Raw genomic sequence first — 15,348 nt, 5'->3', positions numbered from 1 at the left:
AAGGTAGCATCTACATTTAGAAAATGAAGCAAACAGCAGTTCTCCCGCCTGACCTCAGCCCTCTGTGCAGATCCTCCTGATGGGCTTTCGGGCCACAGCCATGGGCTGCTGTGACTGCCATACTTCCATGCCCTTCCCTCCCTCAGGCCGCCGTGTCAAAGAGCCCTTCCGTGGGGGCCACGGCCATCCAGCCGGCGTGCGGCCAGCCCCCTCGGTCAGCACAGACCGCCGGGGTCTCCAGGAACGCAGCCCACCTGACCTCCCCAGGCTCTGGGCCAGCCAGAGGCCTGTCCTGCCCGCTCCAGCGATAAATGCGACACAGTCCCTTCACATCCCAGCCATGGCTGAGGCCCCACCTTTGAAACTGGCAGCTCAGGAGGCCTTATGACTTTGCAATGACTTTTCTAGGGACATTTCTGTGCCTGGAGCACACGCCGAATCTGGAGCAAAAACCGCAATGGGGGGCTCTCGCCAGCTCTTCACAGGAGATGCCGTCTTCTGCAGACACCCCCGGTTGTAATAGCAACCCTCCGAGTAAGTTCAAAAATGCACATACTGTACCAGAAGCTGCTCTCTTCCTCTGCCACGTGGGAGGGGTCAGCCCCTAGTGAGGTTCGCTCCCCAAAATGTGGGGGACAGCACAGGACAGCGCCACCAGGCCCCTGTTTCCGTCCTGTTTCCTCTGGGCCTGATAAAGGGAAATGTCCATCCCAAATAAGGAGCTCCCTTGCTCAGCCTCAAGACGGCGGCGTCTCCGTGGGGCCCTCCATTGTTCATGTGTCTCAGCACTGTATCTAGCGCTCATATTACTTCAAAGGGCATCTGATCTGTTCATCTGTTTGAGAAGCCTCCACTCCTCCTTGGGGGTGAGGGGGTTTGCCTCCTCTGGGCTGGAGGCTGGGCCTGAATTTACGAGTGGCGTGGAAAAGAGCTCAGCTCCCTAATTAATTGGCAGGTGCCCCCTGGTGCACCCGTGCTGGCAGGTAATGGTGGGCTAGAATCCAGCATGACATCTGTCCCTGCCTTCCTGATTGCGGGGGTCTCGTGGAGAGGCAGAATTTCCAGGGCGGCTGTCCCTTCCCTGCTGAGAAGGGCCCTGCAGACTCGCCCAGGGAAGGTCCGTGATGGACCCCGATGGCCCGTGATGGGGAGCGTGACCGTCACGGTGATTCTAACTTGGCTGCACAAATGGGAGAGGTGCTGGCAGAGTGACCCAAAAGCCACAGATCTGTTCAGCCAGTTACCCTTGATCTCTGGCTGCAAGGGACCCGTTAGCAGCGCCTGGAGGACACAGAAGGAGGCGCAGACGGGGTCTGAATTCTGGCTCGGCCGCGCAGGGAAGTTATTTAGTCTGCGAGTCAGTTTTCTTGTCTGTGGAAGGGGGTCCAATCCTCACCCTCGGCAATACTGTACGGCCTGACGAGGACAGAACAGTAAAGTGGAGGAAAACAGTCGGCACTCGGTAAAGGTCTCAAGCTTTGGTGGGCCTCGGAATCACCTGGAGGACACTCAAGATGGTGACACAGAAGACTGGCACTTGTACTAAATTTCCAGGTGAAGAAGGTGCTGCTGGTCCAGGAACCCCACTTTGAGAACCACTGGTTTGGAACCGCCGCGTCCACGGAGGTTGGGAGGCCCGAGGGGAGACAAGGACCACCCTATTCTCATGCAGATGGTGACAAAGCCAGCAGACACCACGGGCCGCATGGCTACTGCTGACCTGGCCCAACGCCCAGGGCATGCTTCTCAGGGTCCACACGTCCCTGGACATCTGCTCGAGCCGGAGGTCACATTCCATCCGCTCGGCCCGAGGGTCTTACCCAAGCATCGGCCTAGCCCCCCACCCAGTTGCAAGCCACCCTGGTCTTCTGCTGCCATAGTCAGCTGGCTGTCAGGGTGGCACAGGGTGCCTCAGAAGGGCGTCTCTGTCCATTTCGAGGTGTCCCATAAGACCAGCTGTTGGTTCCAGGAGGGCACCAGGATCCCCTGGGGAGCAGGGCGTGGGTGACAGCCACCACGTCTGTGGTGCTTCTGCCGGGTCTCCTGGTCAATTAGCCTCACTCTGAAACTGAAATACCCCAAGGGGTATTTTATGATCATCAGGTGAGGAGAGGCCCTAATTCCTCTGTGGGGACAGCTGCTGCTCTTTTCGGAGTCTGTTTGGCCCCGTCTCTGAGCCAACAGAGCCAACAGTCGGGCAGGAGCCTCGGAGGCACACAGGGCGGCAGGCCACCTTCCTGGCCGCGGCCAGACCACCCGCCACGGCCCCTGCGGAGAGCCGACCGGCGCCGGCCTCCTGGGGCCGCTGCCCACACCCAGCTGTGACAGGGGCCCACTGCAGACCCCCGCAGAACAAAAGGTCTTGCTCGTCAAGATGTTGCCTCACATTTCTGTTTTAAAGGCTCTTCTTTAAAGAGAAAGAAAGAGGGGAAAAAAAAAATCTGCCTTAAAGGGCAGAAAACAAGTTCACCCGCAAACCATTTACGTGAAAAAACTTCCTTGTATGGTTCAGTGACTCATCAGCCCCCATCAAAGCGTGCGTGGGATGACACACCAAAGCTCTGGGCCCCCCTTCCTTGTCTGGGGAGAAAAAAAAAACAACCCACAAATGCACTTCTTTCTTGGCCACTTGGAGAGCTGCTGTCGTGCGCCATTCCTGAGGCCAGAAGAAGACCTTCCCACACAAAGAGGTCGGGGTCGGGGGAAGGGTCTTGGATGGTCAAAGCCCAAGCCTGGCCCTCTGGTGGGGGCTGGGGAAGCCCCGCTGGGGCAGGAGGGCTCAGGGAAAGGCTCGGGGTCCCAGAGATGTGGTGCGAAGCGAGCTCGTCTATTTCCTTCTCTGTGGGCTGGGGCAGGTCACCACACCCACCCCCCCACCCCCCCGGGGCTCCAGGTTCTGAACCTGCCGACTGGGGATGGCTGGGGGGGCAGGGGTTGTCTCAAGGGGCGAGGATCACACAACAAGCACCTCTCGCTGTCTCTGGCCTGTAGACGGCGGGTGCTCCACACAGGCTCCCCTCCCCTCTCCTGCTTCTTGCAGAAACTCCGGTTCCCCGTCTACACAGCAGGGTTTTTCGGGAAGATCTAGAGTCCTACCCAGTTTGACCCTCGTGTGAACAGAATACTGTAAAACCATAAAAAGGATGAAGCAGATCAGTGGGTCCCGCCAGAGAGAGATTGCCCTGGTAGGTCCTTAAAGTGTCAAGGAGCCAAGAATGACACGGTGTGGGAACTACAGTTTGTGTGGAGTTTGCAGAGGAACAGTCCTAGGACCTTCTCAGAGCCTCCGCAAAGGGCTCACAGGCCTCCTCCAGGGACACGGCGTGCGGGGACGAGACTGCCCCCTCACACCTTCCTGTGCCGCTGAGAACCGCCGCATACACCCACAGCCGTCACCTCCCGCACGAGTCCACAGAGGCCCTGGGGGTGCGGGGGGCTGACAGCAGAGGGGCACGAGGGAATCTTCTCGGGGGGGGCCAGGAATTTGGGTGTGGGTTATTCAGGTCAATACAATAGTCAGAACTCACTACGCCAACAGCCAAATGTGTGCATTTTGTTACATGTCAATCATAGCTTTGTGTGTGTGTGTGTTTTTAACTTAAGATGGTATGAATGGGTTTATGGGCAGTGGGAATTTTCTTTAGTTTTTTTTTTGTCCTTTTGAGTATTAAAAAAAACCCTTAATAAATATGATCATTACATGTCCTGTGCCGGTGGCCTCTTATACGCTGGGGGTAGGTATGTAAGTTGGTGTGACCACTTTGGAAAACTCTGGGGGCAGCGTCCACTAAAGGGGGGCGACGCAGAATGCATCTGGGCCGTAGAAGGCAGGACAGAGGTCTTCTCTGACGGTGGGGGGGGGGTGAAGCAGAGGGGCTTGGGGGGCCAAAGGAATGCCTGGGAGGCAGTCACTCTGTTCCGCAATCTGGCTGACTGTCACTCTGGTCAATGCGGTGAGAATTTGGGAAAATTCACCCAGCAGTACATTTTTGATCTGTGTCCCTTTCTGCACGTAATCCTTCAATGATAAGTTTACTTAACGGATTCAAACGGCCCACGTCTATGCCAGAGAGTGCTCTGGTCGGGAACAGTGGAAATGCATCGTGCCAGGACCTCATACTTGCCGGGCTCAGAGATGGGGCTGTTGTGCCCATGTCCCCACCCTTCCCATGGCCATAGTGGTGCCATCTCCCGCTGGAAGGAGGAGGCTGGGTTTGGAGACCAACCGCCTGGATTCAGACCCCGGCTGTGCCTGGTTCTGGCTGTGCGACCGCAGACCTTCAAGATGGGCCTAATCAGACTTGGGGATGATGTGAAGAGAGTACACACATGCACGCGCACGTGTGCACACACACACACACACACACACACACACACACACACACAGTGATGTGAAGAGAGTACACACACATACACACACACTTGAAAGCCCCCAGCACAGCTCCTGATGTTAGTAGGGATCTGACAATCACTCTGTCTACTGTAAAGACAGCCCATAAGAGTGTGAGCTCTCCTCCCCAAGGCTACCCAGCCCTCTGCCACTTGTTAGTTTCAATCCCCAAAGCTGCCCTTGTTATTAGTTATAGGGCCCCACTGGCCCATTGAGTCTCTGGAGACTGTGGCCCTCCCAGGGGCTGGCAGCCTGAGCCCCAGGGGCCTCCACTCCATTCCACAGAGCACAGGTCCCCGCAAAGCAGCCGGTGAGGGCCTCTGCTCCACTGCGCTGTCCCTCCGCGGAGCTCCCCCTCCCCCCGTCCTGGGCTGGGATGAGCTGTGCCTCTGAGGGAAAGCCACCCCTGTCACCGTTCTCCACCGAGCCTTGGACCCCCTCTTAAGAAGTCACAAAACCTTCTCTGACCGATAGCCACAAATGAATCTGGAGGGAATTCTGGCCTTTCTGATCTGGCTGGAGCCGACGTGTGCCTGGGCCCATGAGAGGGCTGCAGCCAAGTCCCACCCATCCTGGTCCCGCTTCCGATTCACCTCCTTTCTCAGTGGTGGGCAGGTAACACCCACGCCTTTCCCAAGCAGAGGAGAACCAGACCCGGAGTTTCAGTCGGGAAGATTCACAACTTCTCCCGTGAACAAGCCCCAAAACGGCAGAGGCCCAGGCCAACAGAACGAGATGTGGGTCCTAGCAACATTGGATGGATGACAGTCTAGGAGGCCATAATGCAGGGAGGAGGGAAGCTTTGGCTCCCTCCGTCTCCTCAGGCCAGCCAGCAGGGGCTCAGCTGGGAAGGGCTCTGCCACAGGGGAACCGAGCACAGAGATGCATTATTGACGCCTGCCACAGGCTCCCCGCGGGCCGACGGCACACGAGCCTTGCCTATGCTGCCTTCCTTCTGGATTGTCTGCTAGGACACTTCTGCACAAAGGAAAACAGCGTCTTTGATCGTTAAAGCAGAATAAGAACAGTCAACATTGATCTAACACTCACACACACAGCAGGTACCCTTCTAAGTTCTTTATTTCTACTGACCCATTTCATCCTTATAAGAACCTAATGAGCTTGGTCTTACTGTAAGCCCCAGTCTGGGAGGAGAAGTCGGCTGAGAGAGGAAAGCAACTGGCCCAGGGTCACACCGCCAGTGAATGCGGAGCTGGGATTTGAACCCAGGCAGTTCAGCCCTGAGCTCTCATTGTAGGCACGGCAGGAGGAAACCGGAAGAGCCTGAACACCCAGCCACAGTGAGTCGTGCCGTAAACGAGGCCACAACCTCTTCACAGATGTCATGTAGCCTGGAGAGCTGATGCACACAGGCCTGGACACGTCGAGGTGTCTCTGCAGCAAGGCTGTGCTGAAGCCACAGGGACGGCCACAGCCACCAAAGCATCCTTGCAAAGGCACACGAGGCCAGGGAGGACATTTGCAAGAGTGAAGTCAGTCTTCGGGTGGGGGCTGGCAGGAGCCCAGTGGCTTTGCCCTTGGTGTGGCTGTGAAGGTGTTTTCAAAAAGGATGGAGAGCACAGGGGGAGGAAGGACAGAGAGGGGGGCCCTGGGGGCAGGGAGGGGTGCACAGGGGTCACTGTCTTCCCTCCAGACAAGGGGGCATCTCAGCTGGGGCAGGCAAGCCCAGCCAGGGGCCACACCAGAGGGCGGTGGCCTGTGCAGAGTGGGGTTGAGAGCCAGGCTGGGTCTGGGCACACAGAGCCTCGATGTTGGCCTCTGAGGACACGGGGGACATGGTGCATTTGGGGCAGATGTGGAGGCAGACTGCTTCTCTGGCCCCAGCACTTGGGATGGGCCTCGGGGACCGTTCTTAGGAACCCAGCTTCCCCCGGGGATAAAAACAGTCTTGGTTTTCAGGACTTCTGCGCAAGGGCCCACACAGGAACCCCTCCCCGGAAGTGAAAAGGCCGTTTTCCAGAGCTGGGCCTGGGGCGTGCCTCCTCCCAGCCGGCGGCTACCCTCCCCGACAGGCCTGACCCCACAGTTGTGCACACCTCGGCCTCTTGCCTCAAAACTTAGGACGCAGAAACAGGCCAGTCTTCTCACCGCTTTGTAAACACACACGATGCCCTCACATGCCTTGCACACAGGAACGGGGCTGTCCCCTCATGGCCTTGCACATGTAGGCAGGCCTGTCCCTTCACAGTCTTCACACCCAGACAGGCCTGTCTCCACAGGAACTGGCCTCCAAGGTGCATCTCTCGCTCAGAAACGAGGCCTCATTAACTCAGTCAAACTGTTTATGCTCACACACCCATAGGAATTGGCCTCAGGGGCCAAACCACCCAAACCAAACAGGGCTGGTCCCTCCAGGGAGCCCTCAGGGTGCTGCGCTCTGGAGGGTCCTGGGAGGGCTGGCGCTGCTGTCCCACCAGCCAGAGGAACCCCGGCCCACCCTCCCTCCTGGGACTGGACATGCTGGCGCTCCCTGAGCAGTGCTGGCCAAAGGCAGGAGGCCAAGAGGAAGGGGGAGCTGGCAGACGGGTGGAGGGAGCAGGGAAGGGGAACCTGGGAGCTGGGACCCTTCTGGGTACCCTTGGGAGCATGGGCCGGGGACTCAGAGGTCCTCACACATTAAGTGTCAGTAATGATGGACTATTCAGGGAGACAACACGATGCTCAAAACAGGGTCTGAGCCAAGGAAACACCCCAGGCATAGTGTGACGGCACAAGAAGGTCACTGAGCACCAGCATTACCAGGGCGGACCAGAGCCGGCGAGAAGACCACATCCCTATCCTACAATACCACCTGGGGCGGACTGAGCATTTCTCAGCCTTTTTCTAATTATCCTGGCCCAGTCCCCCTCCCAGGAGCCCTCTTGGGCATTTTCCTCCTATTTCCCTTCCTCCCTTTGAAATTAAATACTAAAAAATACCGATTTTGTTGAATAGAGTTGAACTTCGGAGGGCCAAGTACTATTGTAATAACTCAAGGTTTTTTAAGCCCCAAAGAACCCATTTGGCTCCCCCTGGGAGCAATTCTTTGTTGAGGAGGCCCGAGAGACACCCGTACAACTCGGTAAAAACTAAACCAATGGGAACACAGTATTTAATAGGCAGCATTCCTTACAGATAAAAGAGGAGGTTCTCCACGTGCGCGGCAGCAATGACACACACACGTTGATGTAGCAGAAACGACAAAGACAATATGCAGAAAATTTTGAAAATCAAGCTGAGGCTGTAGGGTTTCTGAAGTCCTCATTTTTGATTTTCTAAAAGGATACTAAAAAGAGGAAAGGGGAAAAGCCAAGAAGGTTGATTATAAATATGGCGGAAAGAGAGGCTCTAACAGGCAGGAGAGGCGGAAGGTCACATCCTGAGTGGGCTGAAGGGTCCCACGGTCACGATCAGGCACAGCCGGGGAGGCAGGGCAGACCCGCTAGATCTGTGCTGAGATCTGCTTTGTGCTTGTGGGCAAGTCGTTAGGACTCTCTGAGCCTTGGTTCCCTCATCTACTGAATGACAAGGAACAGAAATGTGCACAGCCATGCCTGGTACGTTGTATCTGCATCAGAATTCATGAACACTTCCTAGAACCTACCCAGACCCTAACAGAAGCAGAATTCGAACCCAGGTCTTCAGCTCATTTTGCTAGCCCAAAGGGCCTCCAAAGCACCTTAAACTTCACCATTTTAAAAAGGAGAGCATGCTTCCTCCAGTCCCAGCAAAACTGAAACCAAGTTGTGGACACTACGATACCACTGCCACCTGGTGGCAGCATACCTAAATTATTGGGGGAGGGGCAACTGTCAAAGGGGGAAAACCGCCAGTGTCTTAACCCGCCCAACACACCAGTAAAAGCTTATACAGTGAGAACAAAGGTCACCATTTACCACGTGGCAAAAGGGCCACACACTGCCAGGCATTTGCCAGTTTCTTGAAACTCTGACTTGGGGTTTCCTGGATGCTTTGGGGTTTTTTGTTTTTGTTTTTGTTTTGGGGTGGGAGCTTTTTTTTTTTTTTTAAATAGATTTAACAACGGTAAAGATACCATACGCCACAAAATTGAGTGCAGACATCCAGGCCTTCCTGAGCACTGCTGGAAGCCCAGGCATCCCCGATTCTGTAGCTGTTCAGTTAAACTGTCCGAATCCCACACGCAATACTTGATGTTTAAATTTGTACGTTTCAAGGTTGTCACTTTCAAGTCATCTTTCTGGCCAGTCGGTCTGGGACATCCGGCTCTCCACGCCCACCGTCGGAGCCCTCCCTCGCAGCCACACACTATTCACAAATTCCCCAGGCACCGCCTTTCAGGTGCTCCCACAGGCCGCAGACAGCAGCTGCAGAACAGGCCCAGCTGGGCAGAGCTGGGCAGAACTCGGGACACGGAAGACAGCCGGCCTGCCCCTCGACAGGGGTCTTGGCCCCCTCTGCAGGGAGGCATTTCCCCACTGTCGAGGGGGCAGTAGTTTCCTGCCCCTTCCTGAGCTAAGACACAGCAAGGCGGCCGCCCAGTGACCTTTCCATTCACTTGGAAAATGCATTGGGAGAAGGGGGAGGAGGCCCTCGTGGCGGTGAAACGAGCCCTTCGTTCAGAAGCCCCCCAGCCACACCACCCCTCTCACCCTCCCTGCTCCTCTGGCATTTAACCCCCTGACGGGCCCCCGGCAGGTCCTGACATCAGCCCGGCCTGTCTTGGGACACACAGGGCCGCACACAGCCAGGCCTCAGGGCTGAGGGACAATCCCACGGGGAAACAGCTCTCCTCCGTGAGCAGGAATGTGCCACCTGGCTTTCCTCGCTGCCCCCCGCTGCCTTCTGCCCGCACACTCAGAAACCTGCAGGCCTGCGAGGGACCTGGGTGTGAACCGGCCTCCAGCCCTGACGAGCTGTGGGAGCTGGGCTCCAGCCTCGCCTCACCGTCCCCGAGCATAAAACGGGAGCAGTGACAGTCATCAGCCTTGCGAGGGCTGCGGCAAGGGTGAAATGGCCACGATGCGCCCAGCTTCATGGTCCTGGCACACAGCAGGTGCTCAATAAATGCTAATCCTTTCCCTCTGCAGCCCCAACTCGGAGACTTCTTGTTGAGCTTCTGAGGTTGCCACACAGGTGCCAAGCGAGAGGACCGGCAGCTGTCGGGGGAGACCGGAGGCGCAGCCCTGTTTGGGACCAGGAATGTCATTTTCCGGGGTTGTATTTCCGTCCTTGGGCCGGCTGTGACGAGAGTCCCTCAGAGGCACGAGAGGAATTCCGAGTGTTCCCTTGGTCAGTCCGACACCGCCCGAGGCCTTACGCCCTGCACGGGGCCCGCCGCGGCTCTCCAGCTTACGGTAACGACCACAGCTCAGGACACGCACCGGTCATTCCAGCCATACCCTGCTGGCTCAGCGAGGCCACAGGACTGTCACGGCTCGTTCTAAACTAAAAGAGCCGAAGGCGGGAGGGACAGGGGGGCAGGGCGGAAGGAGAAGCTGCCCGCACATTCCACACCCCGGCCACGGCGCAGATTCCCCGGGGGGCTGGGAGGCTCCTTCTCTGCAGATCGGGCCCCTGGGTCTTGAAAGGGACCAGCAGAGGCCTCATCTCCTTCTGTGCTAAAAGGCTCTGGGCCCTCCTATGCAGAGGGTGAATAGGAAAATTGGGCCAAAGAAGCAGGAAACCGAAAGAATTGAAGATGTGGGAGAACGGTTGGGTGCCTGAACCTCTGGCAGGTCTATGTGCGGAGCAACCGTCCGAAGTCACTTTCAACCCAGCCTCTCGAGACCCCGAGCCCTGTCTCACCAGGCCCCTCAGGAGAGCCCCCGCTCTGCAAGCAAGTGCTTCTGTGATCCTTCTGGAAGCAGGCACAATCCCAGACAGCTCACGAAAACGTCCACGGCCAAAGGCTCAGGAACGCCAGCACAGGGAAAGGCATCGCACATCAGAGGGACGAGGGGGAGAGGCTCTTCCACAATGGGGCAAGGAAGCTCCTGGGCCGAACCGTCTGGAAGGTGGGAGATGTCCACCCTCACACCTCTAGGTAACAGACTAGCTGTGGGCCCGCAGGAGGCGGCCCGAGACAGCCGGCGCCCTCGGCGAGCCACCGCGCCAGGACTTACCTTCCACTGCAGGGAATGGAACCACTGGTCCCGAAGGTAGCTGTTGGCAGCCTGCAACGACAAGAAGACACGAGGCCGTCACCGGCTTGCCGCCTGTCAGGGCCCAAGCACGCGCCGCCCAGCCTCCTCTACCCAAAAAGTGCCTGCCTTGTAGCCCTCACACAGCAATTCACCCAGGGGAACCTCTCAGGTACAGAACTGAAACAGAAGCGCTACCAGGGGGATTTTCCTGAAACAAGACCTCACTGTCCCTGGGTGCTTATTTTGCTGGGTAGGAGTGACTCTGGACTCTGGCGGCTGGAAGCAGTCACTGCACGCGTTCCTTGACGGGAGGGGCCGGCATGCATGGAAAGAGGCCTGGTGCTCAGATGCTGGGGGCCAGAGCAGCTCTGGGGCCTCCTTTCTAGCAGGCGCTGCTCCAGGTGCCTGGCCTTTGTTAGCCTCACATTCTGCCATCAGTCCTCCCAACAGCCTTGTGAGGTGACTAGCACTTGCCCACTTCTCAGAGGGACTCCAAGATCTCACGTCAACTAAGTGCACTCAAACCCAGGCAAGCTGGCTTCAAAGCTTGTGGCTTTAACCGCAGAAGGTCAGGGAAGAAAGAGCCCAGCCTTGAACTCAGGCAGACCGTAGTTAAAAATCACCATGCCGAGGGCAAAACCCTCCCAGATCCAAGCCACCCTTGTGCACAGACCTTGGCAACTCGGCCTGAATTTTCTCATCTGTAAAGTGGGGCCACGAACCCTGACCTTGCAGGAATGTCCTGAGGACTGGGAATGATTCCTGGGGAGCACCAAGAATCAGGCCTGGCCCATAGCGGGGGTCACACGACTGCAGCTGTGACTGTCATCACCACCGTCATCACGAGCTCCTCTCAAATAAAACGGGGCCCAAGGAAGGTCTGGCCAACACTAATGCACGCCGTTGCATCAGCACTGGGGTCCATGCGGGGTCTGGCTTACCGGGTCCTCGCAAGTCTGCCTTGGGAAGTTGGGAGTGTCCACGTCATCACCCCAGGTACAAGTGAGGAAACTGAGGCTTGGGGAGGTTAGGACGTTTCCCACTGGCTCACAGGCAGGAGGTGCAGGGCCACGACATGAACCCAGGCCGAACGAATCATGCTGTAAACCACAGCTATGGCATTCCAAGTTTCCCATTGACCATCCCAAGGGCAGAAATGCAGTGTTTGTTCTCGTCTGACCCCATTGGGGGGGGGGGTGTCTGTTCCAAGGTGACCCTGACCTTGATGGTCCAGTGACTCTCACTAAGGCCAGAGCCTCTTTCCAAGCACGAGAATCCAACATCTGTTCCCCACCCACATGGACACACACACACACACACACACACACATAGGCACAAGTGGGTACAAATGCAGGGTCCAGGGGATGCAGGTTTCAAACCCGAACTGCTGATAAAGCTTAGCTGTTCTCCCAGGCAGAGTCTGGGGGACTCTCTGGGCTTGAACGGATGCCCCAGCTCAGTGGCCAGTGCAGTGGGGCCTCAGGTCCCCGTGGGCAAGCTCGGAGACTCGTCCGTATCTCAGACAGACTGAGACCAGCCCATGACACAAGGCAAGCTCGCACCTGTGCCTTGAGGAGGGAGTGGACCCGGGGACACCTTCTGTGTGAGTCTCTGACAGACCTGGATTCGAGTCCGCCAGAGACCCAGAGCCTGCGCCCCCTGACTGGGGAGGCGGGGGCGGAAGGGGAGTCAGCCGTGGGACCGGCCGCGCCCCGGACAGTCTGGGGCCGACTCGCCTCCCTTCAGTGCTGACCGAGCTCTGCGACCTCATGGCCATTCTGGGTCACGAGGACGATGAAATACACCCCATGCTTGGGGAGCACGATGCAGGGGTCCCAAACAATGAGACCATCCCCACGCCTGGCACGTGCAGGCTTTTACAAACAGCGACGATCGGGTGCCGTGCAGCCACGGCCAGGGGTGCTGATGAATTTGTTCCAGAACAAAAAGCCCTGACGGCAGTCTGGGCCACCTTCTGAGCTGTCAGTGATCCCACCTTGGCCAATTCTGTGCCACGGGGTGGCGGGAGCGGGGTGCGGGGGAGATGTCCCTGGACCACAGCTGGGAAGAGCCGGCCCCAGCTCACCCCCAGTCTTTGACTTGGCTGGACGGAGGGGCAGGCATGGGGGGCCAGCCAGAGGACCCCCCAAAGGCTGCCCACTGACCCCCAGAGATTGGTGAACAGGTGACTGGACATGACAAAGGGGCTTTGCAGATGGGAGTCAGTGAAGGACCTTGAGATGGGGCGGCTATTCTGGAATATCTGGGTGGGCCACTGTCATCAGAAGGGTCCTGACAAGGGGGAGGCAGAAGGTCAGACAGCTCGAGGCGAAGCACGGGCTGGAGGGATATGGCCACAGGCCCACGCTCCCCAGAGTGTCCGGAAGGAGCCAGCCCTGCCCTGCTGACACCCTGATTCTAGCAGCGGGACCTGTGCCGGACCTTCGGCGTCTAGAACCACCAACAAATAATGCATTTCTGTTGTTTCCAAGTCTGTGGTTCACGAGTCACAGCAGCCATGGGAAATGAGCATGGGAGGTAGGGCCACACTGAGCACAGTGGACCCAGGCAGTGTCCCTAGGGTGTCACTGGCTAGAACGAATGGCCAAGTGAGGACACAAAGGAAGACAGAGAGGACAGGAGGAAGGAGAGGGGGAGAAGTGCCTCTCTCCCTCTCGTGTGCCCAACGGCCTCAGCACACTGCCCTGCAAACACGTGCCCCCGTGTGACTGTCACCATGCCCCTGAGTGTCCCCAGGGTCGGGGCACCAGGGGACCGAGTGAGAACAGCTGAATGAATGAATGAGCAAATGAATGAGTGGATGGTGAGCTCTCTGAGGGCAGAATGTTTTCGCAGATGGCCAATGCTGACCGGCAGGGCCTGGCGTGCTCAGGTCTGGTCACAGGAGAACGAACGAACTCACTAACCTCGGGGCAGTGGCCATGAGGCGCAGACAGTGACTCGGTGATCAGACCCAACACAGACCTGCCTCCCTCATACCTGGCAGAGCCCCTTCCCATTCTGGGGACCTCCCTGACATGTGAGACCCTGTTAGGGATCTTTAAGGGAGTCCCCGGCCCCCTCATGGCTGAGTGTGGGCAGGTGATCCAGGCTGCAAAGTCAGGAGCTCCTGCCCGGGACTCTGGGTCCTGAGCAAAGTGACTCAGGACCAAGGAGGTAAGAATTCCTCGTGAGGCAGGCAGGTGTATCTTCCTGTAAAGGGGGATACCAGGCCGGGACAGGGTCCTACCACTGGCCCTGGCTCCAGTTCATTTTCCAAGCCTGTTCTCCAGGCTCCCATCAATCCTTCCAGCATATTCCTGTTCTACTGGAGACTGCCTGAGTACATTTTGGCTGCTTGCATCTGGGAGTCCGGATGGATCTCCAGGGCACCACTGGACCCTTCTTCCTGCTCCAAAACAGATGTTCCAAAGCATTTTCTCTGCCCTGTTGCCGCTGAGGGAGCCCGCCATCTCACAGAGCCGGAGCTCGCGCTGATGACATCTTGAGCCTCCTGGCATCCCCTACAGGCCATCAGGCTCTGCACACACCTCAGTGGGCCCGGCCTGCCGCTGAGCGGGAAGGGCTACCCAGATTTCCTGCTCTGGTGGCTGGGACTTTGTCCCCGGGTCAGTTGGGTCCACTACGTCCGGCCTTTCACAGCAGACTCATGGCCTAGAGGGGGAGGAGGGCGTCTGCAGGGGCGTAACCCCCTCTCCCCCGCCCTGGTCACCTTGGCTCCCAGCCTAACCTTCCGGGAAGAACACCCTGCACGTTCCAGGTCTCTCCTCATGTGGGAGAACGTGAGGCCCACTGCTTCCGTGACCTGGCCGCCTGGCCACATCCATCCTCCCGTGAGCGTTTCAACCGGAGGAGCTCAGTGTCATGCTCTGGGAAGAAGGCGGGTTTGGGTTCAGTGGAGCAGCTGGTGGGCCCCGGCTGGAAAGAGCTGTGTGACTCTGAATCCCCACCCCCATCTCCAGCACAGGCCCGGGAAGCCGCCTCTCCGAGGCACGGGCACCCACAGGGCAGTAACACGGACAGCGGGGACCTACCAGGCATCAGACACAATGCTGCGCACCCGTCACTCTGGGGTGAGGGACTGAGGCTCACAGCAGGGGGGAGGGCCCTGCCACCCACCCCAGAAGCTGACCCAGCTTTGCCCCTGGCCACACCGTCACCCTCACTGCCCGGGTTCCTCGTCTGGCACACACACCCCTTCTTCGCTGAGCTCAAAACCACTCGCCTCCTGCAGCACCTCGACTCTGACCGCCCTGTGCTCCTTCCAGCCACTCTCAGAGCCCCATCCAGCCCCCGCGCTTTATCTGTCCCACCCACAGGACGGGGAAAGGAGGCAGAGTCCCCTTGGATGAACCACCACCTCCCAACGCACTCATCTAAGGCAAAGAGTGGACGTGCCGTCCATTACAGCCAATGAGGCTCTTTGAATCAAAGGTTCAAAGAGATCACCTGGCCCAAGAGCTCTCAGTTTTTTGGGGTTTTGTGGGAACCTGAAACCCTTTGACAGCCTGAAACAAGCTGAAGATTCACACCTGAGTAGAGAGCCCATTTGTACACACACACACACACACACACACACACACGTGGGCAATCTCGGAATGCACCAGGGACCAAGGGAAAGAACCCAACTCTAGCTCAACCTGCCCCTTCCTGCCACGCTTCCGGTGAGCAAACCTGGCCTAGACTTGCAGTGGTGTCACCGGGGTCCTCCCCAACATTTCCAGCACTCCTCCCCACATGCGGTGGCGCCGGCGGCCGCTGGCTGGGCCAGGCCCACGTGACCCACTTCCCTTCCAGGGGAAGCCTTCGGGG

General features: G+C 57.9%; 1 protein-coding gene across 2 annotated transcripts in view; it reads right to left on the bottom strand.

Annotated features, from left to right (window-relative positions):
* Positions 1–15,348, bottom strand: part of LOC101689027 (c-Maf inducing protein) — a 222,705-nt gene that overhangs the window by 63,377 nt on the left and 143,980 nt on the right. For both annotated transcript variants that reach the window (XM_045076342.1, XM_045076341.1), the window contains exon 3: positions 10,495–10,545. In XM_045076342.1, coding sequence (XP_044932277.1) covers positions 10,495–10,545 — 51 coding nt within the window. The remainder of the gene's footprint in view (positions 1–10,494; positions 10,546–15,348) is intronic.

The sequence above is a fragment of the Mustela putorius genome, unplaced genomic scaffold (genome assembly GCF_011764305.1).
Source record: "Mustela putorius furo isolate JIRA1106 unplaced genomic scaffold, ASM1176430v1.1 tig00000174_pilon_pilon_pilon, whole genome shotgun sequence".
Taxonomy (NCBI): Eukaryota; Metazoa; Chordata; class Mammalia; order Carnivora; family Mustelidae; genus Mustela; species Mustela putorius.
The sequence above is the reverse complement of the archived record's forward strand: the minus strand, read 5'-3'. Positions and strand labels throughout refer to the sequence as shown.